Source organism: Syngnathus floridae, chromosome 3 (assembly GCF_059516105.1).
Source record: "Syngnathus floridae isolate MCC-2025c chromosome 3, RoL_Sflo_1.0, whole genome shotgun sequence".
In the NCBI taxonomy this organism is placed as follows: Eukaryota; Metazoa; Chordata; class Actinopteri; order Syngnathiformes; family Syngnathidae; genus Syngnathus; species Syngnathus floridae.
The window spans coordinates 10,342,056-10,367,398 of NC_142415.1; the positions used below are offsets into that span (position 1 = coordinate 10,342,056).

Genomic DNA, 25,343 nt, shown 5'->3' on the forward strand with positions numbered 1-25,343 from the left:
TTTTGCCACATTTGCTTTTGTATTCAAATGCATTTCAAACGCTGTACTTTTTTAAGAATACAAAGTAAAGGAGTTGAAGAACTTGTTATTTTACTATTTTGTAACATAAGTGCAGGAGCTGTCATTTTCAGTACACCATGTGAGCATAGTTGCCCCCTTTGAGAGTGGAAAAAAACATATACAAAAAATATCGTCTGAAGTTTAGTATGAACGAATTTGAAGTTTGTTTCTTACTTCCCACACTAAACAGTGGACACTTGCCTTTGAAAGAAATGGGGGCGTATTGCACAGGTCTTACCAGAAAGACCACATGCACGGTGGTTTTACTGCCTTCGTGCAGGGGGTGGGGATGCAGTGTAGGTGGAGGAGAGTGAGGAGAAGCTGCCGCATGATTTTCACATACGATGCCAAACGTGGTGCGTTCGCGGACTAATCCTTAAAATGATCGATTCCAATCCGAAGTTGTATGTCATCATCCCAGCTCATGATGTTGGATGCTGAAGGCGACGCAGCGAGCTTTCTATTGGCTTCCGGCGGCGTCGCTCATTGGATTGACAATTTTTTTTCCACGTACTTGCAGCTCTAAGCAGCTGATGATACCCAGGCAGTGAACGCGGAGCCTGGGAGCAAGTATCACATGCAACTTACGCCCCGTCGTCGGCGCTTTGTTGACCGAGGATTCGCTCTAACCTCCGTCCAGGGATTGAGTGAGTGATTTTTCATCATGTCACGACGCATAGGCCTGATTGGGCTTTTTTTTTCCTCCCCTCTGACTCCTCACTCTCTGTCAGACACATTGCTCTTCATTTTCCCATCTCATCCTCTCCTATGTGCATGACGCCTGCTTGAGCATCCCCACCTCACATCTGTAAGGTAAACACGTAAATTAAATAAATAACTTAGTCCCCCCAAAAAGCTCCTCTACGCGTCTTAATGATGGCTTTTAGAAGGCATTGAAATTGCTTATTCGTGCGTCTTGTTGGCGCAACATGGTCGTGAACATGCTCGCCATCTAATGTATGCACCGGTTGCTGTGGAGGCTGAGGGGAAGCGTGCACAGTGCTGGAATGGTGGCGCGCTCCGCAACGCAGTTAAACGGTGTAGCAATCTCAGTGCAACATCCCGTGCATCCTCACTTCATCACATTTATTATCTAACCACTGGAAAGCATGTTTGTTTTACATCTATACTAACACTATCAAAGTCATTCTTTATTTCTGGGCATGTCAGATGCAGAGAAAATGTGATCAGGGCGGTCAGGGGGATATGTTTCTCCACCTATAGAGCTGCTCGGGTTTTTTGGGGGATAGGTTTGCTTAATGGGCTCTATAATCAGTCCTCAGTGGCAGCAGCATATCCTTCGATGGCCTCAATCGCTTCTCCTGGAAGGATGTAGCTGAGTGGAGAGTGCACCGCATAGGAAGACGCCCACAGGCACATGAGCCATATCATCATTAAAAGTGTGTTTTGGGAGATAATGAACAAGTGTCAGCGACACAGTCATTGGTGGAAAGTAATAAATAGTAGTTAGTTACTTTAGGCTACTCGTACATTTTTGAAGGGCTATATCTATGTTTTGCTCTGGTGTTAATTTTTCTGACGACTTCTTGCTTTGACACCCTTGATTTGAAAACATCTGTACTGTCCTTCACCCTAAATAGGGCAGGGTTAAAAATTGGACTAACCCACTAACTTGGGTCAATTTTTGGGTACTTCATGAACAACACACAAGTTGTATCAAAATCATCAAAGTTAACTGCTTAGTCCAATTATTCTAAAATTGGGTTGTTTTACTTTATCGACTTTTTTCAATCTCCATTGATGGCTCGGCAATGCAAATAAATAAATAAATAAACAAATAAATAAATAAATAAATAAATAAATAAATAAATAAATAAATAAATAAATAAATAAATAAATAAATTAATTAATTAATGAATTAATAAATTAATAAACAAATGCAAAATGTCTACTGTACCATGCTTAATTTAAGAACTGTACAGGAGTGGTTTTTTGCACATTTGTCTGTACTTAAATATTGTGTGATTAGACAAGACATCAACAAGAGAAACCATGACATAACATGAAACAAAACCGCAATGTAACAAACAAAGTCAACAAAAACACTGCTCATGAAAGTAGAATAGATACCCATGTACAAAAAAAGACTGGTAAAGGAGGAAGTATAAAGTCCTTTAATTAAAACAGTGCAGACTGTGGAAACAAACAAAAGTAAAATGACTTTTTTTTTACTTTGATGAAAAAGATGTGGACTATAAGACCTCTATTAGAAAGAAAATATCAGACAAAAGTGGCGAAACAAAAATATTCAACTTTAGGTATTGTAATGATGGGATATGGTATCTGTGGCTCAGGAAATCTGCTGTACGGTCTTGCAATACTATGTATGGATAATTCGCTTGATGCTCTCCATGCACCCAAGTGCCTTTGAGCAAGATGCTGAGGGGCAGCTCGGTACAGCAGCTGGATGAATGAGTGAATGTTTCGAGCACCCTTGATGAAGAAAAGAGCTGCAAACTACTACAGCCATGCAAAGGGTGCTCATGTTCATTTAGCATCCTTTAGTAATCTTTCTAGCACAAAACTAAGCATGCAGCTCCGGCACATGGGTATTAGCAATGGCGAAGTCAACTCGAAAAAACATCTTTACAATAATGTGATCTGTGTGGCCCCACCAGTCTAAACACTGCTTGCTTGACCACGGAAAGGTCGTCCAAGACGTAGGCGCCTCGCTCCATGTTGTTGTTGTGTGGGTTCCCACATAACAGAGACACTTGATTTTGGAGCCTTACTTTTTATTCTTAGCAATTTTTTTCACATTTAAATTTAGCAGGCTTGTTAACAATACTTTTTCTCTGTGTTGTGTCAAATTTACAGACATTTTTTGTCTCTCTACTCCCACACCCTTTTAACACATTTCAACTTATTAAAACACACTTTATAACACATTCCTTTGCTCTTGTTCTGACTCTTAAAGAGGATCACTCAAAAATCCCTGTTGTAGAAATTAGGTCCGGTAAATAATTCAAATGTCCTATTTGCCACCGCTTGTGCCTCAGCCTGATGAGATGGAAAAGGACAGGGAAGATTCAGTGGGCCGAGGTCACGCTTAAGTCACCCATGATTTATAGATGTCCTCTCAGAAATGCTGCATTTCTCTACATTTACATGTCCTAGTTAACAACCATCTACTGCAGAATGTATCAATACTATATTTTTAATGTAAGGAATTACACAATGTAGGACCTTGGACTGGGAACTTTGCGAATTGGCATTTGGAAACAAAATCGACACTATCTATGCTTTTATATAGAACCTGAGGTAGAGACTGCATTGGAATCATTAATCACTCCATCCATCAATTCCCAACACCACTGTTTATCCTGTTTTGGTTTGCTGGAGCCTTCCCCTGCTAATGTCAGGCAGACTACACCCTGAAGTGGTCAGCAGCCAGTATCAGGGCACATATAGAGACTAACAACTAAACACACCCACATGAACACTGCCACTGAACAGAAATTGATCCCACGCTGCCTGCACACAATTCAAACGAGTGGACCCCTACACCATCAGCGTCTTACACCAAACAGTATCCAAGTAATTCTTTTACCAATGACACTTTAGTACTCTGAGGCAGCTCAGCCCCAGGCTGGAGCCAACACTAACAGAGCAAAACAACTTCAACCAAGTAATTCTTTTACCAAGTCAATTTGCTTAGTGGTGACAACCAATCAAAGCCCATTTACAGCCTGAAAAAAAACATGTTAGCCAACCAGAGGGGACTTCATTCCTTATTTCGCAACAATCTGTGTTATATTTACAATAAGATTTGTTTCTGTTTAGCTTGCAACAGTGTGTATCAGACTTTGCCTTGCTCTCTTCAAACAGGATGGCTGTGTGCTGTCAGTACTTGCATTTTGTACTTGAGTAGAAGAAGATATTTATGTTAAAAAAAGACTCATGAAATTTGGAATATTGATTCAACTCATGTACCGGTACTTTAAATGTACAAAAGTAAACATGTTTTTTATAAACTGTAAATTACATGCACTTTACTTTTCTGATAACTTGGCAGACTATAAAAATATAACCTTCCCCGCACAAAAAAACCCCCCACTGTTCATCTTTTATTAATTAACATCATGCACGTAATGAGAAGAAAAAAAAATCACATAAAACATTCTTTTATTATTATTTCAAACCAACAACTAGCTAGTAATGGCTCAGGATTGGTGCGCTCTGCCGTCAACCTCCCTTAGCCACACCCCTTTGTTATCGTCATGTCTGTCACCTCCTCCCTCTTGTTACCTGATGTATTTAAACCCTGCCCGTGTGTTCCTCCTTGTTGGTGTCTACTGTTGTGTTCTGTCCCTGTCCGTCCCCTGTGTTCCTGTTCCTGTCGTCTGGAGGCTCACAGTCAGAATTTTAACCTTGTCCAAGAGGACTTCTGTCGGTCAGTCGATCTGTTTGCTGGCCGTGAGTCTCTATCCCGTCTGTGTCTTCGGTTCTCCACTTACCTCCCTTCCAACTAAATCCTGGTTCAAGATGCATTTGGTCGCCCTGGCTCAACTCATTCCTGACAGCTATCGAAATGTATTACTAATGCGCAAGCACCTTCTCATTTTGCGTGTGTGAACGTTTTTTGGCCTAGTTTAGTCGCCATAATTAGTGTTCCAAGATGGCCGACCTACTGCGAATGCGTGCCTCAAATTGCGCAGGGGTCACAGGTCACGTCTTGACTGGCACAGGTTCTAATAAATATGCAGGGGACGTGTGTCCCCCATTTGCAGTGCCATCTGCGCCACTTGTTATCTGTACACGTGATGGAGCAAAAGTGATCAGTTATGAGCTATATAAATCTCAAGTAAAGCTTCACAGGTACCTGAAGTGTCCACATAAGTACAGTAAACAAAGTCATTACTAGCCTCACCTGACTGTTGGATAAGGACGACTCCTATATGACAAACATTGAAAAGGTCAAGTACACCCACCACATGATTGACATCAATCAGCACTCCATAACAGTCCACAATGCTTAGTTCCTTCATCGAAATACTGCATTCTTACCTTTTGAATGTTTGCTTTTGTCTTTTAGGCACAGCTGTTTGGAGGCTCCAAAAAGACTGAGAGAAAAATAACCTGGAGAAAACAGGAGTCGTAAATTAAAACAAAAAAAAATGACATTCACAAGCATCAGAGCAGCAGCTTGAGGCAGAGGGGGACATGAAGACGAAGAGGACTTAGAAAGATGGGGTGTGGTCAGAAGCTCACCGCATTTCTCTTGGACTCCACACTTGCCTCTAACTCCATCTCGCAGCAAGACTGTCACCGCTGAATCGCCAAGGGTCTCGTTTCACCTGCTGGAGGGGCTCCGCTAAACGGTGATGTGATGAATAAGTTTGAAGTCCTTGGCATTGTGGGTGAAGGTGAGTTGCTGGATTTTATTGCATGTGTTCTTATGTGACATGAGTTAAACGTGCCTTGCCCACTGAGGATCGAGGTCTTTCTCATCTCTTTGTTATGTTTTATGATACCCTTGGTGAGCTTGATTGAGCGAGATTTTTATCGCTGTGCAGATGAAACCACAAACAACAGTCACAATCATGGCATCTTGATGACCATCGTGAGCGCATGTGTTGAGTGTGTGTGTGTGTTGTGTGTGTGTGTGTGCATGCGTGCGGGCAGGTATGCGTAGTAGCGTAAAAGAAAACATGGATGGATGGATGGATGGATGGATGGATGGATGGATGGATGGATGGATGGATGGATGGATGGATGGATGGATGGATGGATGGATGGATGGATGGATGGATGGATGGATGGATGGATGGATGGATGGATGGATGGATGGATGGATGGATGGATGGATGGATGGATGGATGGATGGATGGATGGATGGATGGATGGATGGATGGATGGATGGATGGATGGATGGATGGATGGATGGATGGATGGATGGATGGATAACTTGGACTGCAAATGGGCAGAAGATGCAGATTGCGCTGCCAACATTGTCAACCCATGATGCATTGCACATCCGCAATCAGAGGTGTGTCAAGAAACGGCTTTAGAAAATTATTAAATTGTTTTGTGCAATTTGCTTTCAGAGCTTGTAATAGGTGCATGTGCAGTGTTTTTGACGATATTAGTTAAAATAAAAGTGAGACAAGTGTGTAGGAGAGTTTGTATGCCTCACACCTCGTGCACGTTTGGGAGCCCACAACACAATTTAGAGGTTGCAACTTTAAAGCACATCTCAGATTCATGTTTTATTGATCGTTTTTTCTGTTTCTCTATGAAGGCGCATATGGGGTGGTGCTCAAATGCAGACATAAGGTAAGAATTCTCCTCACTGCAGGTCTATCATTTATACATATGACACCTCAAATTTCATACTTGGTATGTGGGACATCCTTGTTGTGGTTAAACTACAACTGAGTTCATTGGGGAACATTATGCAAAAGAGGATGAATGTCTGTTTTCAGATCCATGTATAATTTGATTGACTTCCAGTAGCTCCTTGAAAGAAGTTTCCAAATGAATGACATTCATGTATTTGACTTGAACTACACTTCCAGTGGTGTCTTTATATCATTGAATGCTTGTGTGTCTTCCTCTCCTTGCGATTTCTCAGCAGTATGTTTATCAAAGCATTGGCAATCTTGTCAGGCTGTGAAGTCTTGTGCCTTGCACTCACACAAATTGCTAGGCACTCTTGTGGAAATGTTAGTCTAATTGATATGCAAGGGAAGATGAGACTCTGTTAGGCAGGACATAGCAGAGTGGACAGAGAGCCAACAGAATAATTGACAGCAAACACAGCCCCTGACCACACCCACTACACGCAAAACGTTTGGGATATTCAAGTCAAATTTCAGGAAGGGGTGCAACTGTCAACTCAAATGCCATTTCCCCCACAAGTTGATCAATAACTGGCAGAGGACTGGCGTTAAGGCTTCAAAGTAGCGTTTGGATTTGAAAGCAGGGTTAGACTTTCAAAGTAGGTTCAAATTCGCTTTCAAACTAAGGTTAGGGTTCAAATGAAGGTTTCAAACTACTAGTGGGATTTCAAATTAGGGTTAAGGTTTCACACTTGGAAGGTTTCAGACTAGGAGTAAGATTTCAAATTAGGGTTTCAATCTCAGGTTTAGGGTTTCAAATTAGGGTATCACATTTAGATTAGGATTTCAAATTAGGGTATCAAACTAGAGTAAAGTTTCAAATTAGTGTTTCAAGTGTTCGGGGTTGAAGTTAGGGGTTCAATCTAGGAGTAGGGTTTCAAAATAGGATTTACAGTTTTTGGTGTATTTTCAACAGGAGCTTGTCAAATGCTCTTAATTCCACGAAATGCTGGTGAGCGGAGACCTGAGCAGTTGATTTTCCTCAGGAACATCCTGCCACTTGATTCTCACTGACTTGAAGTCAATGCGATTCTTGTTCTCACGCAAAGCCAGACCCTGACCGGATTAATACTACATTTGCTGTACAAGAGCAAGTTATTTTTACTTTTCTCAGCTGGAAGCAAGGGAAAAGACATCGGGTGGGAGGGGACGAGCAAGAGAAGCAACGTGATAGTGTGCATGCGGGTGCGCAATGGAATGGAGGAGGTACTGGATTGAACATGGAGACCTAGCTGATGGTAACTGGGTCACCCTTTTATCAGTCAAAAGCCGACCTGGTATTACTTTGAGTCAATCATAAGAATATATAAGATGCCATGCAATAGCTACTGGAATGTGACCCAAGTGGGTGACTGTGATTGCACTTAACTTAATGCGTTGCAAATGTGTACGTCTAAATAATGGATTCATGTGCACTACGTGGCGACTTGGAGGGAACATTTAATTAGCCCAGCGAATGCGTGCCAGCTTTTGTGCAATGTTCCACCACTCCGTTACAAGTGTTGTAGCGTATGTGGGTGTGTGTACGGAGGCTAACGTGTTATCTCTGAATTTGGGAGTGACAATAGCGCAAGCTACATGCTAGCCAGTGTTTCCCCAAGCCAATTTCTCGCTACTAAAATGACCTGTGATTTGATTACATAAAACTAAATCAAGTGACTTTGTAAATAGAAGTGACGCAGGTTGAGGCAAAACGTGACATCACAAATCCGCACAATGGCAAAAATAAAACAGCAAAACACCATCGTTGCAAATGTAAGAAAAACCATTGTGTGATCAACTTTTGATCTGAAAAGAAGCAAAATCTGTGCCTTGCGTATCACTGTGGCCGAGATTTAGTCCGTATATGTTACAATCTGGAGCTGTTCGTGTCCTAAGTAGAAGAAAAGTCAGCGGTTATTTATAACTACACTGACACCACCGTGGCTCCAAAGACGAGAGAAGGTCAGAGACGCTATTTACGATTAAAACAATCATCAGCACCCTGCAAGATGCTGTCACGGAGCTTGAACGCAGTCTACTACATCATGCATGAGCGCTAATGACGGGAAGTCCTCTGCCGTTCACATCCTTTTGCCTTCAACTTCAGCTGCAAGAACAAGTCGTTGGATTATATTTCTCTCCTCAGACATTAGGTGAAAATGATGTGGTGTTTTTTTTTTTCCCGCTCTCGGAAGCATCCTGAGCCTGGCAGCGGGTTTGTGTGGGAGATCTCGCTGCCAGCCCCTCACTGTGCGCCAACACTGAGAGACCTCTGATGTCTGACCCCTCTAGAAAACAACACAATCAAGAAGCATTGGAATAGAAGAGATAACCGAGGGAGAATCACATGTAGGCTTTAGTTCTCGTTAGTCTCTCTCCTGCCCATAGGTTGAATCTGAGTTGAGATATTATTTTAATTGAAGCATTTCTGGAATGATAATCAGCGTAAGTTAGTGCTTCTTAAACATTTCGTTCTTTACCAACAGTAGGATGCAGAATGCCCAAGAGTTGTCAAACACAAGGCAGATGATTCCTGGATTGTATTTAATCTTCTTGTGCCATTCTATTTAATCTTCTTGTAGCCCCGATTTTGCTCCAAATCCAATTTCAGTCAGTTTGCAGACAACAGCGAGCCGGCGGATATGCAAGAGGGAGGGCTGTTCCACTGTGGGAGTGCTCACAACTTACTTCAATCGTGGACAGTCAAAGCATTTTCTTCCCTTTAAAAGTGGCACACTAGAGTCTAGTCACGGCTGAAGGACCTTAAATATTTTCGAGCTCCTTCCCTCTGCTCAGCACAATGGTACAATGCACACCAAACAAGCAGGCATCCAATGGTTTCTTTCCCCTTGACATTAACACCTTCACTAGTTGACTTGTAATTTCAAAGTGACTTGTCAATCTGCAAACCTCGAGTGCCTTAATTACTATATTCACCGTTGCAGCTCTGTCACACTCTGTACGACAACATTCGATCGACTTCAACTATCAAAACTGTTTTTTTACATACGGAGGATTTTGATTCTGAAATTTGTGTGTGGGGAGTGGGGGGAAGCCCGCTGCTTAAAATATTAATCAGGTCACACCAACAAAGATACATATCCAAAAACAGCACAAAAGCAAAACAAGAAGCCTTTAATTAATTCATTTCAAGTTTTGTGAAAATGCATTATTCATGTCCACCACAAGTTCCTTTGAAATGACATTACAGCAACAAATCAGAGCTAGTGTGCCTCATTTTCAAAACTGCTTTTGCATATCACCAAAGTTCCACCCGCAGAAGACTGATTTGAATGTATGGCACCCCAAGCCAAGAGCACGGAAGGCCCCTCAAAAACAACTCATTGCCACAAAACCGCGAGAGAGAAACCCGCGTGAATCATTTCTCATCGCAGATCAACGTCATTGTATCGGGTGTTGTTTAGTCACATGATCAGACAATGTGTGCAACCTCTCGATGAGTGCAAGTGTTGTGTTTGTTTCCGCTCACTTGCAGGACTCCCCTCTGTACACAGAATGATTCATAGCTCACTGGTGCTCACCTAGCTCGCTTTTCTTTTTGTGTTTTGGGTGATTCCTGAATGTCGGAATGGACACAGTGATTAAACTGGTGGATTTGGTTCTGAAACGTGGAGGCAGTGGTGGGGCGTGCACATGAAGTTGTAATGCAAAAGCCGAAGATTTTTGTGATTTGGAAAAATACAAATTGGTTGAATTTTGGAGGGGGTGAAATTGTAATTTTTATCAAATTGTTTTTTGTGCTTGAATTCACCATTTGGTATTGGGCCTTGGTAATAATATGGTTAGTTTATAATATTCTTTAATAGCTTAATCCAGCAGTCTTCACAGATGATCTATCAGTGACATTAAAAAAGTTTGGACCCATGCCTCTAAGAATGTTTCCAAGATTATTGTGCATGTTTTCTGGAAAAGAATCCAGGCCTCTATTGGTGCTATCTGCGAATGTGTTCCAAGCCATCCCAGCAAATGTGGGATGTGTTAAATCCTGCGCACATCATCTCGTAGAGCAGCAAAAGCCACATCGGAAAAAAGAACCTGGAACTAGACCAGATTGTTGAATTCAGCAGGGTCACTAGAGCAAAGCTGAAGATACATCTTAACCATGCCAGGATATTCTTCTTTTGTTCTGTGTGTGGGTGCCCTGGGGTAAAAGAATTGCCTCTTGTCTAGATATACTGAAGTCTTTAAATCTGTTAAAGTCAATTGAATCGTTCTCCTCTTCATTAGTTTTACAAAGCCGCCCATCTGTTCATCCAGCACTCCATCCATTCCCGGGAAAAATACAATATGCTCCCAGTCTGAAACTTGTTTACAATGAGACAATAAGGATTATGGTTGTGCCTATTGTTTATTTATACACATTCATTGCACCCATTCATGGTTTTAACGCTCGTGCTTGCGTATTGACAGGAAACCAATGAGCTGGTGGCTATCAAGAAGTTCAAAGACAGCGAAGGTGAGCAGGACAATGGCAACCCCAGCAAAAAGGATCATCGTCCATCATCTTTATTGTTGTGCACACAGAAAATGAGGAGGTTAAGGAGACGACCCTTCGGGAGCTGAAGATGCTTCGCACGCTGAAGCAGGACAACATCGTTGAGCTGAAGGAAGCCTTTCGCCGCAGGGGGAAGCTCTACCTTGTTTTTGAATACGTTGAAAGGGTGCGCACTCTCATCCGTCAGTGTAGACCAGGGGGGTTCAACTGGTTTTGTCCAAAGGACCACCATTATAATCAATAAGCAACTCGGGCACCACTGCTTTGGTGGAATATTATTTTATTTTACATTGCTATTTATTTGCACCTGTATGTCTATTTTGGGAATCTCAGCTTCATTTGGCATCATTGGAATGGGTAAATGATTCACAAAATTAGCTGGAAAATAAATCAAGTCTAAATAATACATCTGTTTTATCTTTAAATTACAATTATTTTCTATTTCCAATTTCATGGACCACTTGCAATGCCGCCACGGAGTAATAGAGGGCCGCGGACCACTGGTTGACAATCCCTGGTGTAGACTGGATATTCTCACTGTTCTGCATCCACACATTTTCAGCTTGTTGAGGCTGCTCAGTTACACGTTGGAAAAAAAAAAAGCATCACCATGGCAACATATGAACTTTGTTTTCATGAATAGTGGATTCCCTCACTATGTTGCCACGGTATCCAGCCCAGTAGTGATTTCATAATAGGTTTGATTTTAATGTTCAGTGTAATTTTTGCCCACAGATTTTTTCATTTCATTGCCGAGTGATTTTTTTAAAATTATTATTATTAAGCTGCTTTCAAGGAAACACTGACCAATCAAGATGCATGTGAACGCCTGCTATTTGCAGGAATTGGGTAATAGGGAATGATGAAAATCGGTGAGAATCACTGGTCTAACTAAAGAGCCTCAACTCACAAGAACATAGGGCCAAGTTGCCAATAGATGGTGGCAAAGTACTACATTTGCCTCAATTCAGAACCTCAACTCACAAATTCTTGGCATCATTCCCGCAACCGACTGACGATCAGTCCAGGGTGTGCTCACCTCTTGCCTAAAGTCACCTGGGATTGATCCCAGCTCACACGGAATCCTAAAGGAGGACATGCCCATGAAAAATGAAGAGATACTTTTTTTTCTGTAGAGGTCATTTAACTGTTGTATGCACCTTTCAGAACATGCTGGAGCTGTTGGAGGAACTTCCGAATGGTGCCGCGCCAGATAAAGTCCGAAGCTACATCTACCAGCTTATCAAAGCAATCAACTGGTGTCACAAGAACGAGATCGTGCACAGAGGTGGAATATTTATTCTTTTTCTGAAATGGCATGATGATGGTTTTCTGTCTCTCGTGTCAGTCGTCTTGGGTGACATTTTGGGACTAACCCAAAATACACTGTAACCCTTAAACATGAGTTAGATTTGACCTTCTGTCTATTCATGGCTGAAATATGAATATATTGTATGACATTTAAGGGTCTTCCTGAAATTTCAACCAAAAACCAAATATCTCAATAGTGTAGGTTCAAAGGTAGCAATAGAAAAAGATTCAGACACATTCATCAACGGCAAAAAGATGTCAGTATAATACTTCTGTCTTTGGGTTTCCCGCTCCTCCAGATATCAAACCAGAGAACCTGCTCATCAGCTCCGAGGATGTCCTCAAGCTCTGTGACTTTGGTGAGCTTTCTTTCTCACATGCTAGTGCTAAAATACAGAATTTTTACATTACTACTGACCAGAAACAAACAAAAAAAAGGATTTATATTCTAATTCTTCAGTGCTTCTCATTCCCTGGTAGGCACAAGAAACGGTACCGTTTCTTAAAACAACATTCTCTATTTTCACGGTGCATGTTCAAAGCATTGCTCTTTGTTGCCTACAGCCTTAGAAGTTCCCAACCTGTTCAAGTCATTTTTAAATGCTACAGGGGTTATGATTGTTTAGAAAAAGGAACAACAAAAAGAAAACTGCCTATAATTGCTCCTACCTCAGGTACACAGTGGATCAAGTCAACATGTTTTCCTGTCAGCCTTTTGTAGACTGATAAAACTTTTACTGTTCAATAAAGTGCACAACACCATGGGCTGAGTCTCAAATGAAATTAGCAATAATCACTGTAGTTATTTATATTTAGTTTTGCCCTGTGAAAAATGTCATTGTTTATCACCTTGTAAATGGTGTATCTGCAGGAGAATTTTTGCTACTGAAAACCAATACAATAAGATGCATAGCTAAACCATCAAACACTAATAGAATGAATATGTATGAAATGGGTTTTTCCAGAGAAAGTAAGATTAATGTTGTTTGTTGAGCCTGAGAAACCAGTCATTTTTCAACATCCAGAGTGCATGGCCAGCGAGCTAGGCAGACAGACAGACAGATTTATATGTTTGCATGCATTCACATGTGTTTATTTTGATTAATTTGTGTTCTACTTTGGCTCAGGTTTTGCACGCAACCTGTCTGAAGGAACCGATGCCAATTACACTGAGTATGTGGCCACAAGATGGTACCGCTCACCCGAACTGCTGCTTGGGTGAGTAAGGACGAGATGGAAGCTTGAGCATTGATTAACATGAACGTTACATGTGAAAAAACTGTTTACACAAGAGTAGTTTTTGGTTGGTCGGTTGATTGGTTGTTTGGTGTTGTGTGTTTGTTTTTGTTTGTTTTTGGTTTGTGTGTTGCATTGAGATGGCCAACATGAGAAACATTTGTCAGTGGGTTTTTGTGTGTTCACTTTACATTTTCCATTGTAGATCTGTAACCTTACATTTTAGCTATTAACCTTCATTCAGTATTGGGGTCTAATTTGACTTGTTGACAGCAACAAAACCAACCCAAATGTCAGTCTCTCATCTTTAAATTTAATTGCTTTTCCTAAAGTGACCCCAAATACACAATACATAACATTGTTTTTTTTGTCCATGTGCTCCAAAGTTTTTGTAGACTAAGGCTGTTTTGTGTCTACAAAATGAATTTTAGATTTACCAGTGTGTTAAATGAATAGTAAAAATCTTGAAACCAAAACTACTGTATGTTTTATAAATGAGTGTATTTTTTATGGGACAGTGATAAACCAATGAGCAGCTTGAAGCCTCCTGTAGTTTTACTGATTTTGGGTGCTCTCCACCTTCTTGGTCTTGAGATCAAATTTGTGTTGTGTTGTTCATGCAGCTGTTGTGTTTTGATTTTCTGCATGAAAAGTCCAGTCCAGCTGAGAAACAGCTGAAGTCACATAGACTCGATGCGCTTGCCTGATTTAGTAAACGCCCTGGAACATTTATCGAGACGCTATTTGAATTCCGCCCCCTCAAATCATCTCTCCCTCCAACACCACCTCTGCTCGACTGCTGCCAGATCGCTCGCCTTTTCTCACCACGCTCCTCAGCTCCATTCTCTCGCAAATGACAGTTTGTTTTATGTGCATCGCTTCCCGTAGCATGCAATCGCTCTTTTTATTTCCCTGCACCAACATCATTCCTTATTCGTCTTCTTTTCATTTCCAGCACCGCCATTCTTGTTTTCTCATTTCAGCACCGAGGTCATAATGCGCTGTTAACGACTTGGCACATTTTCTTCATCGTGTCAGGGCTCCTTATGGCAAGGCGGTGGACATGTGGTCAGTGGGGTGCATCCTCGGCGAGCTGAGCGATGGGCAGCCCTTGTTTCCCGGGGAAAGCGAGATTGATCAGGTCTGCTTACTCTCGTCCCCTTAAAGAAAAAAAATTCTCACAAGACGTATGTCATGTTCAGCATTCTGAACATCTATAAATGAATACATAAGAGGAGCGTTCCTCTAACTGTGATAATTGCAGATCCATATTTCCCCCATAATAATCCAAATGTCTCTGGCATTTATTATCTATCCTTGATGTCCATCTTAAAGTGCATATTATACTATAATGTTCGTTGTCTTCACTAGTAAGACAATTAAGTGGAGAATGAGTCAGGCTCCCTGTTAGAATATCTGTTTTTGATTTTTTTTTTTTTTTTTTTTACACGACTGCCTTCTACTACTGTTTGACATTTCAGCATTGGTATTTTGGCTAAAAACGTACTTGTTGACATCTGCACGCTACAAGTAGCCGACTATGAGTGAAGCACTACACCAGTAGAATTTTATAATGTCACGCGAGCAGGGGTAGGCAATGGCGGTCCTCGGTCCAACATGTTTTAGATGTTTCCCTCCTTTGATACACCTGATCCAAACGATCCAAACTGATAACGACTATTAGTGTGCAGAGGTCAAGTGGTGTACTAGAAATATAAAGGTAGTTGTCCTACTAGTATAATTGTCTTACTAGTGAGGACAAAGCGCATACTCGTACGGATTTTTTTTAAAGAGATGGAAAGTTGCACTTTGTTCTTTCATTCATTACGCTTGTCCCACAATGTCTACGGCAATATCAACACTACGATAATATTAACACCAATGTTTTATTTTATTATTATTTACAGCTATTCACTATTCAGAAGGTCCTTGGGCCACTTCCTGCTGAGCAGATGAAACTGTTCTACAACAACCCTCGCTTTCACGGAATCAGGGTACGACACGCTGCTGATTATTTTTTGTCGACTTCCTCGTATTTCTTTCCCCATTCTTCGTCCTCACTCGTCGCTGTTTTTATCGCTCCCTCGCTTCTTCATGACTGAGTCCAGTGCTGTGACTCATGGGATGGAAACAAACCGTTCTACAAGGCCTGCGGTGAATGTGTGTGCGTGTGTGTGTGTGTGTGTGTGTCTGTGCGTGTGTGCAGTAGATTTGTTCGCAACAGTCACCGAGTACCATGTAACCTTAGCCAATTAGAACGTCTTACAAGCATAAAAATATAATTAAAAATCTCAAGGTTTGACATCGTCTCTGTGTGTATGCGTGTGTCTCAGTTTCCCTCAGTTACTCATCCTCAGACACTGGAGAGAAGGTACCAAGGCATTTTAAGCGGTTTGATGTTGGATCTTATGAAGGTAAAATTCAAACACAATACAGTGACATTCTGCGTATTAACACAAGACACTGGTTAGGTACAATTACACTACTGGTTCTCAAACATTTTGCACAGGTTCTATTCTTCTGATTACAATCATGCCGCCCAGGAAGATGAAAAATGTTCACACCCCGCCCCAATTCTCCTCAGTCAGTAACTAAAAATAGGACATCATTTGTCTATAAGATTGTAATACGTAGACCTGTGCATAACTTTGTAACCTTATTAACATGTTCCCTGGGGTCACACAAGGGGGGCTTGCCCCACTATTTGAGAAGCACTGCACTCAAGGGAACAGACAGACTGCGACTTGTACGTGTACCATATATTGGAAAACTAATGACAGTCAATACAAGCGCTCTGAGAGGCATTTATTTATAGACAGTGAACCCAAGCCTTATTTTTCGAATTCAAAAACTCTTTAACTTTGAACCTATCCTCTGTCATTTGTTTGCATCCATAGACAATTGCTGTACAGAATAAATCTTTTGTCAGTTATTCACTTTCATTTGAACTATTCACGGCAGGGTTCCGTCCCTACCTCCATGAATTATGGGATTCACTGTATTATGGTCATAATTTGCACTTCACACATTTAATCACAGAAGAGAACACTAGAACTACTTGTGACATTATAAAATTCTCTGAATCAACATCTAGTGCTTTGTGATCACGCGCAGCGATCCTGTAGTTTGGGTTTTTTGTCAATTTCAGTCGATAGCTATATTAGGCTAAAATGTCTGATGAGAAGTTAGATGAGAATAGACGCATTCATCTGATTCATTCTTATTCCAAAAATCCAATACTAATAGAACAGCATGTTTAGACACATATTTTTGCAAAGAACATTTTCTCTGAGAGTTTCCTTTGAATGCACGTGTGTGTGTGTTACTCATCAGAACCTGCTGCTTCTCAACCCGACTGAGCGCTATCTGACTGAGCAGAGTCTGAATCATCCAGCCTTCCAGCCTTTGAGGCAGGTGGAGCGAGAGAGGCCTTCGCCTTCCTCGCCCAACCCTCCACGTTCCTCCAAGAGGAAAACACACCATCATGGAGAAAACACAGTCCCGACAAGGTCCAGTAAACAGCTTTTAAAATTAAGCTTCAGCTGTCATAGTCTTACATTAAAAAAAAAATAATGCACACACTATCAGCAGTGCTACATTGTCGTTCATCATTTGCAGCAATGCTATTTTGCTCTTTTCTATATATGGTCAACATAACAGTGAGAATAGTACTCTGATCCGTTTGTGTTTTTCGCTCTGTTACGTATCAGAACTTTAAAGGTTTTTAATCCAACCATAGCATCTCGTATATCAATTTCCACTAGCCCATCTATGGCATTCCCAATTATATGTTGGTGTTAAGCTAGCTGACTTTCATTAGAAGAAATATTTCATTCGCTTTTGTGTTAGTGTTATGATAACCCTCAACAGGGATAGACAAATCAACAGCTTGAAGCAAGCACACTTTGCATCTTATTGCGCTAACAAGCTTTTGCATCCCATTTCTTGACTGTGACACTGAGACCATGTGATGAAGGAATACTAAAATGAGCTTTTAATTAGTTTAAGTTTAAATGTTTTTAAAGTGTCTGAGAATGGTAAATGCCATAAATAGGGCTTCCATGTTATAATATACTGGTAGTGAATGTTTAACTTGGTGTGCTGCCCCCAAGCGGCCAGAAATAAAACTATCACACTGAATTTGAACATGTCACCCTAGGAGTCACACCAAGAGCTCAAGCCAGCGTCGCTCCAACAGCAAAGAATGTTCAAGTCTCCCACGTCATGGTGAGCTCCATCACCTTGGCAACGAGAATTTCTTCAACGGTAACAAACCCCCGTCGAGTTTAAGTCCGACACTTCACCCCAAGAGTCAGTATCTGTCCCAGACCCTCAACCGCTCTGCCTCGTCCAGCAAAGATCTGGCCAATAACAACCTGCCGCACCTCCTCAGCCCCAAAGAAGTCAAAAACAAATCGGAATTTGATTTCAATTTGGGACCCTCGTCCAAGTTGCCAGAACAAGGACATGGCGCAAAGTACAGCCTCAGCAAGTCCAGCGGTTCCTCTCGCTCGCAGCAGCAGCAACAGCAGCAGCAGCAAGGTGGACGCCACACCTTCCTGGAAAGCAAGACCAACACCTTACAGTCAGCAGGAGACAAACAACACGGGAGACACACCCACAGCGTGGCCGACTCAACCCACGGATCCATGTCGTCTTCTTCCAAAAGCTCCACCTCCTATCTCAGCCTGTCCAAGAGCCACAACACTCTGAGCGATGCCAAATCTGTAGGAAACCTCAGCGACGGTCGACTTCACCCTGATGACCCAAATTCCAACACGACCGCAGCGGTGGGACCCAGCGCCCGTTTCTTCCCTGCCAGCTGTCTGGACCTCAATGCCCCTGCAGGGGCCCCCGGGCCACCTGGCAGCCCCTCGGCACGACACAGTGATCGCCCGGGGCACAGCCCCGCATCCCGTAGCAGCAGCAACGTCCGCATGGAGAGCAGCACGCTCGACTCCTCCTCCAGACACAAGTCCAGACATAAATCTTTGGCTCCAGGTAGGTTACATGCTATCAACTCTCTGATAACTTTTCAATGCACACGTCCAACTCGACAAGGGTTCAGTGCTTGCTGTCCGCTGAATGACAAAATTCACAACAGGTGTTTAATCCTTGAATACATTTTCATTTTTATGCCTGTGTGTGACTCCTTCAGTCTCTCTATATCACTGCTTTCCCCTGAGAAGAGATATTGAATGAATCAACCAATATATTTCCTCATTCAGTTAGAATAGATATTGCCGTCAAAACAAGATGTGGCAAATGTCCATTGAGCTGAGTGTCACAGAGTCTGCAACAGAGATACAGAGAGTGTGAGAGGTTGTCTATATCGGAGATGGGCAATTGGCTGCCCACGTGTGGCACAAAAGCATCAATTGTTATTTTGAGTTGTAATATCACATTTAACCACTAGATGGCAGGTATGGACAGCAACCCTGAACTGAACATTTTTAGATGGATGGTAGATGATTGAAAATGTGCAATGAATCTTCCCTCTCACCCGCAGAAGAGGCCAAGGCTCCAGAGCTCTTAGACCCTGGGGGTGCAGGGATGCCCTCCACTCACACGCTGCCCTCCCCACACGATTCCTACCATTATGGCCTGGGTTACTCGTCGCCCTTCTCCTCTCAGCAACGGCCTCAACGCCACTCCATGTACGTAAGGAGAGAGCGCCACCGACCTCATGGCGGAGAAGCTGGGATGGTGGGCTTGCCCCCTCCGGGTCAGGCTATTCCGACACGAGCTTCTAGTCTCCAGCTTCTTTCCCCGCAACTTCAGCACAGGACCACGCTTAGTGGGCACTCGGTGAGCTCTTCCAGGGAAGACTGCACGGATGGCATGAGCAGGGTAAGTGTAATGTGGGGGTGGGGGGGAACCGGGTAAAGACGGATGGGGAGAGAGAGAGAGAGAGAGAGGAAACTTTGACCTGTACATGTCGGTTTCTTCAACAGAGCGAGCCGTCCCCTAAAGACATGAGCCACCCATGTGCCCCCGTCAAAGATTCAACTAGGGACAACACTGCCACTTTTCATACTCAGCGACCGCCTAAGAATGAGGTTTGACACCATCTGACTTCCATCTTACAAAGACTATATACAGCTGTTTGTTCACCTTGATCACGCACCTATTTCGACTTTATTGCTGGTATTAGTGTAAATTCACTAAGAACTTTTTTGCTTGTCTCAGTGTCTCCTGTGGCAATCATAAGATTCTTTGTATTGTGTTGTCTTTGTGCGACGTAAAGGTCGGTATGTATCACGACGCTCATGGAGAGGATGGAGCGTCTTCCAAGGAGAACCGGATGATCTTCACTGAGTCCATGCCCCGAAGAGTTGGTAGCTTTTACAGAGGTCTGTAAAACTGTAAAAAAAACAAAAAAATATATATTATTGTTTGACTGCAAATGACTTACCTGGACAATCTTAGAGATGATTAGTTATCGCAAGAAGGAACAAGGCTTGTCTTGGTTCTGTCCAGTGCCGTCGCCCAGACCAGATAACTCCTCGTCTTTCCACGAGGGTGTTGGGCAGGGTCGAGGACCAGTCGTACCCGTTGTCCCTGGCAACCCTGTTACCATGGTCAACCACTCCAAACGCCAGACTGCCTTTGACTGGTGAGAATCTTTTTTAAGAGAACGCTAAGGTCTTTCAAGTCGGAGTGGACAGTGGCTTAACTTGAGTTGAAAATGTTGCCACGTTATGTGGCCATAACTTTAGGTACCCCATTACAAAGATTTTTACCTGGTATTATGAAAACAATGATGCAGCATCATACCAGAATGGATTGTAAAATAAAAACCAAATATAATGTTGATTTTTTTTCTAAGAGAGTTTCATTGCAGTGCCGTTTGTGTATCTCTTCTCACAATAAGCTTTTTGAAGGAGAAGTCATTTATCACATTGTGATCTCGCCATTACAAACATAGTCGATCGGTGATGAAGGTTTCCTTTTTCAGGAGCGCAGCGGAAGCAATGGTGATGAACCCTCCAGAGCCTGCCAAAGAGAAAGAAAAACAAGGCTTCTTCAGAGCCATTAAAAAGAAAAAGAAGAAGACACAAGGAGTAAGCACTTTTCCACAAACGATCCATTCATTTGATGGCAATTGTGGGAAATTATTACCATCAAGAAAATAAGCAAAAGTCAATCAAATACATCTGAAATGATTGATTTCGTCAGATCCATGTGCTAGTTTTGAGGTGAATATACTAAATTTTGTTGGGAGGTTGCAAAAAATAGTAAAAATACTTTGTAAAAACTTACTTTGTATTTCACCACCAATAGGAAAAGTATACTGCAGTATAGTGCAGACATACTGTATATCATGTTTAGTGATCATTTATTCATGTAGCTGCTGAGACTGACAGTGACATGTTTTCCTCTTCACAGGCAGACATGGCGGACGGGAGGAACCCCAGTATCAGGAAAAGCCTCTTCCCGCTCTTCAGCTCCAAGAACAGCCTCAAGCACAACTCAGCTGTCAAAGTCCTTCCTGTGGTGCCCTCGCCTATGCTACAACAGCAGCCTCCTCCGCCGCCATATCCTGCCACAACAGTAAGACTAAAGTACATGACTGTGATGCTTAAAGTCCATGTTCTCAACAGTAAGACAATGCAGATTAATTGACGATTACTTGTTGTAAAACAGTCGATTTAATCGTGAGCTGAATTGTCTTACTATCGAGGACAAAGACTTTATTTATACATGGGCCAAGGAAACATAATTTATTTGTAAACTAAAATATTTATATACCTGATGATATACTATACCTGATGCTTTCCTCATATCTTCTTGGTAAAAGGGAACTGGGAATGCACAAGAGCATCTGTCCTTGCAGAGGGGCTCTAAATCATCCTCTCGCCACGGAAGCCGTCGGAAAAACCGAGAGCGTTCCCGAGACAGAGAACGGGAGCAGAGCAGAGACCGCGATCGAGACAGAGAACGAGAAAGAGGAAGAGAGAGAGTGAACGAATGGCCGACAGAAAAAGCGATTGACTCACATTCTCAGGTACATACTTCCTAATTTCCCTCAAGCATAGGAGTGGGCTCAGCCTCAAGTACACCTAAACGTTTGAAAAAAATAGCAATTTTAATTAAATACAGTAACAATGTATTTGTACTTTGGTACTTCCCCCCCACTAACTGTAAAACCTGATTAAAACTGATAACTAGTTATGTTCTTCAGTCGTACTTTGATTGTCCAGGTATATGTACTTTACCTGAATACTGTATTTATCTTTCTGATGACTTTTCACTTTTTCTTGCTAGTACATTTTGAAGCAGCTATGTTTACCCTAATACCACTTCTGTTTCCATCAAGTGGTATGGTCAGTCATGGGAAATAATAAAGTACAAATACTTTATTACTGGCTGTACCTCTTCATAGAAACCTAATGATTTATTTGTTAGTTGATGGAACCTAATTAAGAGCAAAAATTTGGTTACTGTACTTTATTATTTTTGTTATTATATATTTATTATTTACATTTATTTTTATTCATGTATTTATTATTCATTACATTTATTTACCTGGCAACTTTCCTTGATGTCTCTCACGCGTAGAGCCAAACGCTGAAGTCCCTTCGCAGGCTTCTCCACCTCTCCCCTTCTCCAAACCAAGGCCAGCCCCCTCCTCCTCCTCCTCCTGCCCCCACAGACCTGCGCTTCCAGCCCCCTCTGCCCAACCCCCCTCAGCCCTCCGCCAAAGCGGTCTACGCCGAGGGCCGGGGGCACGCCGAGAGCCGGGGTCACTCCGGAGCGAGTGGCTCGTCTCAGGCCAAGAACCGAAAGGCCAGCTACCCGCTGCCGGGCCAGCTGGAGTCCGCCTGGCACGTGTCGGCACTGCAGCGGGCCGAGGGCGTCCAGTTCACGGCCGAACAGTTGGGCATCAAACCGGGGCAAAACGGACCCACCTTTACCCGTGCCTCTCGCACCAGAATGCCAAACCTCAATGACCTGAAGGAGACGGCGCTCTAAACGCCCAACTCAAGCCGTACCGCCTCTGATACGGCTCATCGTGGACGTACCTGCTGGATCGAGGAGGGCGCCGCTTGACTTTAGTTACAGTTTAAGTGAAAACGTCTTTCGCTCCTCTGGCGCGATGAGCCCGGACAAGGACCGGACACACAACTCGTCAACGTGAACTTGCACCCCAATGGAAAGCCCTTTGAGCATTTATATCCAGTTTAGGGTCTCGGTCTAGGCTCTCGAACTCTTTTTGTGTTGAAAATTAATTTAGCACATGAGTTTCAGTATATTTTTTTCCCTCAACTAGTGCCATTTTGGCCTACAATTAAACCATACTACTAAACAACCGTGCTGCACTGTTACTAGTTAGGTCAAACTGAACTAGTTAATCTCCATGCACTCCTTTTACTTCTGATGAAGCACTTGATGGTAACTGGTAGAATCGTCACTAGTAGCAGTTTTGCTTCAATAGTAACATGCTGTCCTACGAGTGAGCGTATGTTTGTACATGGGTCATACAAGTGGTATCAAAGAAATATTAATTCAATCTCCTTGTTATCCATCTTAAGGTCCATGTACGATTACGTGCATTTGTCCTCACCACTAAGACAATTTAGTAGTTTAGGGCACACTAGTTGGGACTATCCTTATTAGAACTACCGAGGCAGCCCAGTATTTTACTAGAAAGGTTTAATTGCATACTAGCCTAAAGTAGCCCTAGTTGTGGAACAAGTCATTCTACTGGATTGGCTGGGTAATGCAGACAAAGAGTGTTCTAGTACAGAGACCTGACACTGGATGAGAGTTCGATGGACTAAATGCCGAAACAAAACTTTTCCATTGGCCTGCCCCTGTCAGGGCTGTTCTTCGGTCTTGAGGATTAGAAACTGCCTCTGCTCCCATCCTTTGGTCACAGAACACAACTGCAGCACACCCGCTTCCCCTGGTGACCACTAAAGCTTTTTTTTTTTTCTTCAAATATTTGATAAGACAGAGAGAGAGAAAAAGATATATATCAACATAATTTATTGTTATTTGTTTTACATCTGAGTATATAAGGTATAGTTATAGCCCTAATAAGATAAAGGGGATTATTAAAATGGTATGTACTAGTGTTCAATGTGTAATTACAAGAGCTTTACTTTGACACAGAGATGAATAGATAACTGTCATAAAAATTATTTGATGGTGACTGTTGTTTTAATTTAATTTGATATGGTCTCGACAGATTTTCAGTTTTTTTTTTTTTTTTTCACTTTTGTGGGGGGGCTTCCCCTGGAGACAATAACAATAATGATGACCCTACATGGTGGTGGTGGTGGGGGGGGGGGTATGTCATGTTAAGTTCTCGTTCAAGAATATACATGTCCAGCAGTTAAAAGCATTTTGAGGCTGTTTGTTAACATTTTGACAACAGTTCTCCTCTTCCTCGCTGCTACATTGATTTTTAGTATCAAAAAATTGTTATTGTGAAAAGTGAGCATCTTGGAATGAGGATAAATGTGTCGTCTTAACACAAGTCATTTGTAACTTTTAAAATCTAGGAATAAAATGATGATAGTTTGTAAAATAAATTCCAGTGAAAAGACTATAAACAATAATTATTGATCCTAACCTCAATCAGAATTCCAATGAATAGCTAGTAGCTGATACTTGCATGCATGTCGGTGACAGTTCTGTCATTATGATGTACAGTATACTGACTGTATCACCACAGACTCATTAATTTTCTTAAAATTAGTGTTTACGTTCAATTGATTACTACTTGTTTATCGTTTAAGAATTGTTTTTGATTGTCATAATCGGGGTTGATTAATAGTTTTAGTGAATAGACAGACAGATCGACCAACTGATGGATGGATGGACACGGATAGATAGACAGATGGATGGGTTGGTGGGCGGACAGACGGACGGATAAAAAAATCATTACACACCCCTGATCAAATGTCAGCTTCCCGTGAGCTAAAGAAATTAGACCATCAATGTCCCCTATCAACTGTACAACTCAAGTTAATAAGAAAAAGAACATTCAAGCTTTATTTAACGTTAATTAGGGGAACTTTAAATGGTGACAGGTGTTTGCTGACTCCCTGTGATTAGTTAATTCTGAACACAGCCACACGCCCACTTCTAAGAGGGTGTGCTCACTTATGCAACCACATTAACTCTCATTTGTTTATTTCTACTTCCCTTTCCAACAAGTTTTTTTGTCTTTTTAGTTGTGCAGGTTAAAGATCATAGTAACAGTGAACAAGGTTTTGAAATTATGCATCTCTGTCCCATTTGTTCATAACACCTGATATTTGAACAGGGGTGTGCAGACTTTTTGTATCTATGGCAGAGATAAATCCGGAAACACAAGCGAAATGCTAAATAAGCTAAATATATCAAGCTACTTGTCTGATTTAAAGCAATAAAATTGACTGACAGTCTTGATTGATGTAGTAACTGATCAAATCAGTGTAATTGGAGCCGAATAGAGTCAAGAGGGAAACCATGATTAAGGGTGCGCATTTAAAATCAAATTATCCTTGAGCTGCCTCATCTTGTGGTTATGGAAAGTACTGATTGTATTTGATTTGTTTACATCTTCACTTGAAACAGTGTTGACATAGTTTGCCTTGCTCGTGACCAGAAGCCTTACATTTGTTCATTATTGACATGAAAACAAAGGCTTCAATCCCCCCCCCCCCCCCCCCCCAACACTTGACACACATTCACTGATTCTTTCTGCTCTCAACTATGAATGTTTCCAAGAACAGCAGTTCATTGTGTTCAGGACACAGATGCCCATTTCTTACAAGATGTAAATAGAAATAATAGAGTGTATCTTATACCGAGTGGTCCACGCTAAAAATATATAATAATAAAAATCTACATTTTTTTTTTTTTAATGGTGTACACATTTG

General features: G+C 41.9%; 1 protein-coding gene across 4 annotated transcripts; it reads left to right on the top strand.

Moving 5' to 3' along the window:
* The first annotated feature begins 367 nt into the window (after positions 1-367).
* On the top strand, positions 368-25,328 carry cdkl5 (cyclin dependent kinase like 5). 4 transcript variants are annotated; one of them, XM_088370964.1, is made up of 21 exons: positions 368-707; positions 5,117-5,447; positions 6,323-6,357; positions 10,836-10,881; positions 10,950-11,086; positions 12,088-12,208; positions 12,531-12,590; positions 13,359-13,449; positions 14,506-14,608; positions 15,375-15,461; positions 15,801-15,881; positions 16,801-16,976; positions 17,627-18,468; positions 18,977-19,317; positions 19,422-19,526; positions 19,715-19,820; positions 19,948-20,083; positions 20,426-20,531; positions 20,857-21,021; positions 21,269-21,475; positions 22,030-25,328. In XM_088370964.1, the coding sequence occupies exons 2-21, from the start codon at positions 5,411-5,413 to the stop codon at positions 22,441-22,443; spliced, it is 3,396 nt and encodes a 1,131-aa protein (XP_088227090.1). In that variant the 5' UTR covers positions 368-707; positions 5,117-5,410; the 3' UTR covers positions 22,444-25,328. The 4 variants fall into 4 exon arrangements, with proteins under 4 accessions (XP_088227090.1, XP_088227092.1, XP_088227089.1 ...); XM_088370966.1 differs by lacking the exon at positions 368-707 and adding an exon at positions 837-873; XM_088370963.1 differs by lacking the exon at positions 368-707 and adding an exon at positions 4,349-4,474.
* Positions 25,329-25,343: the final 15 nt, after the last annotated feature.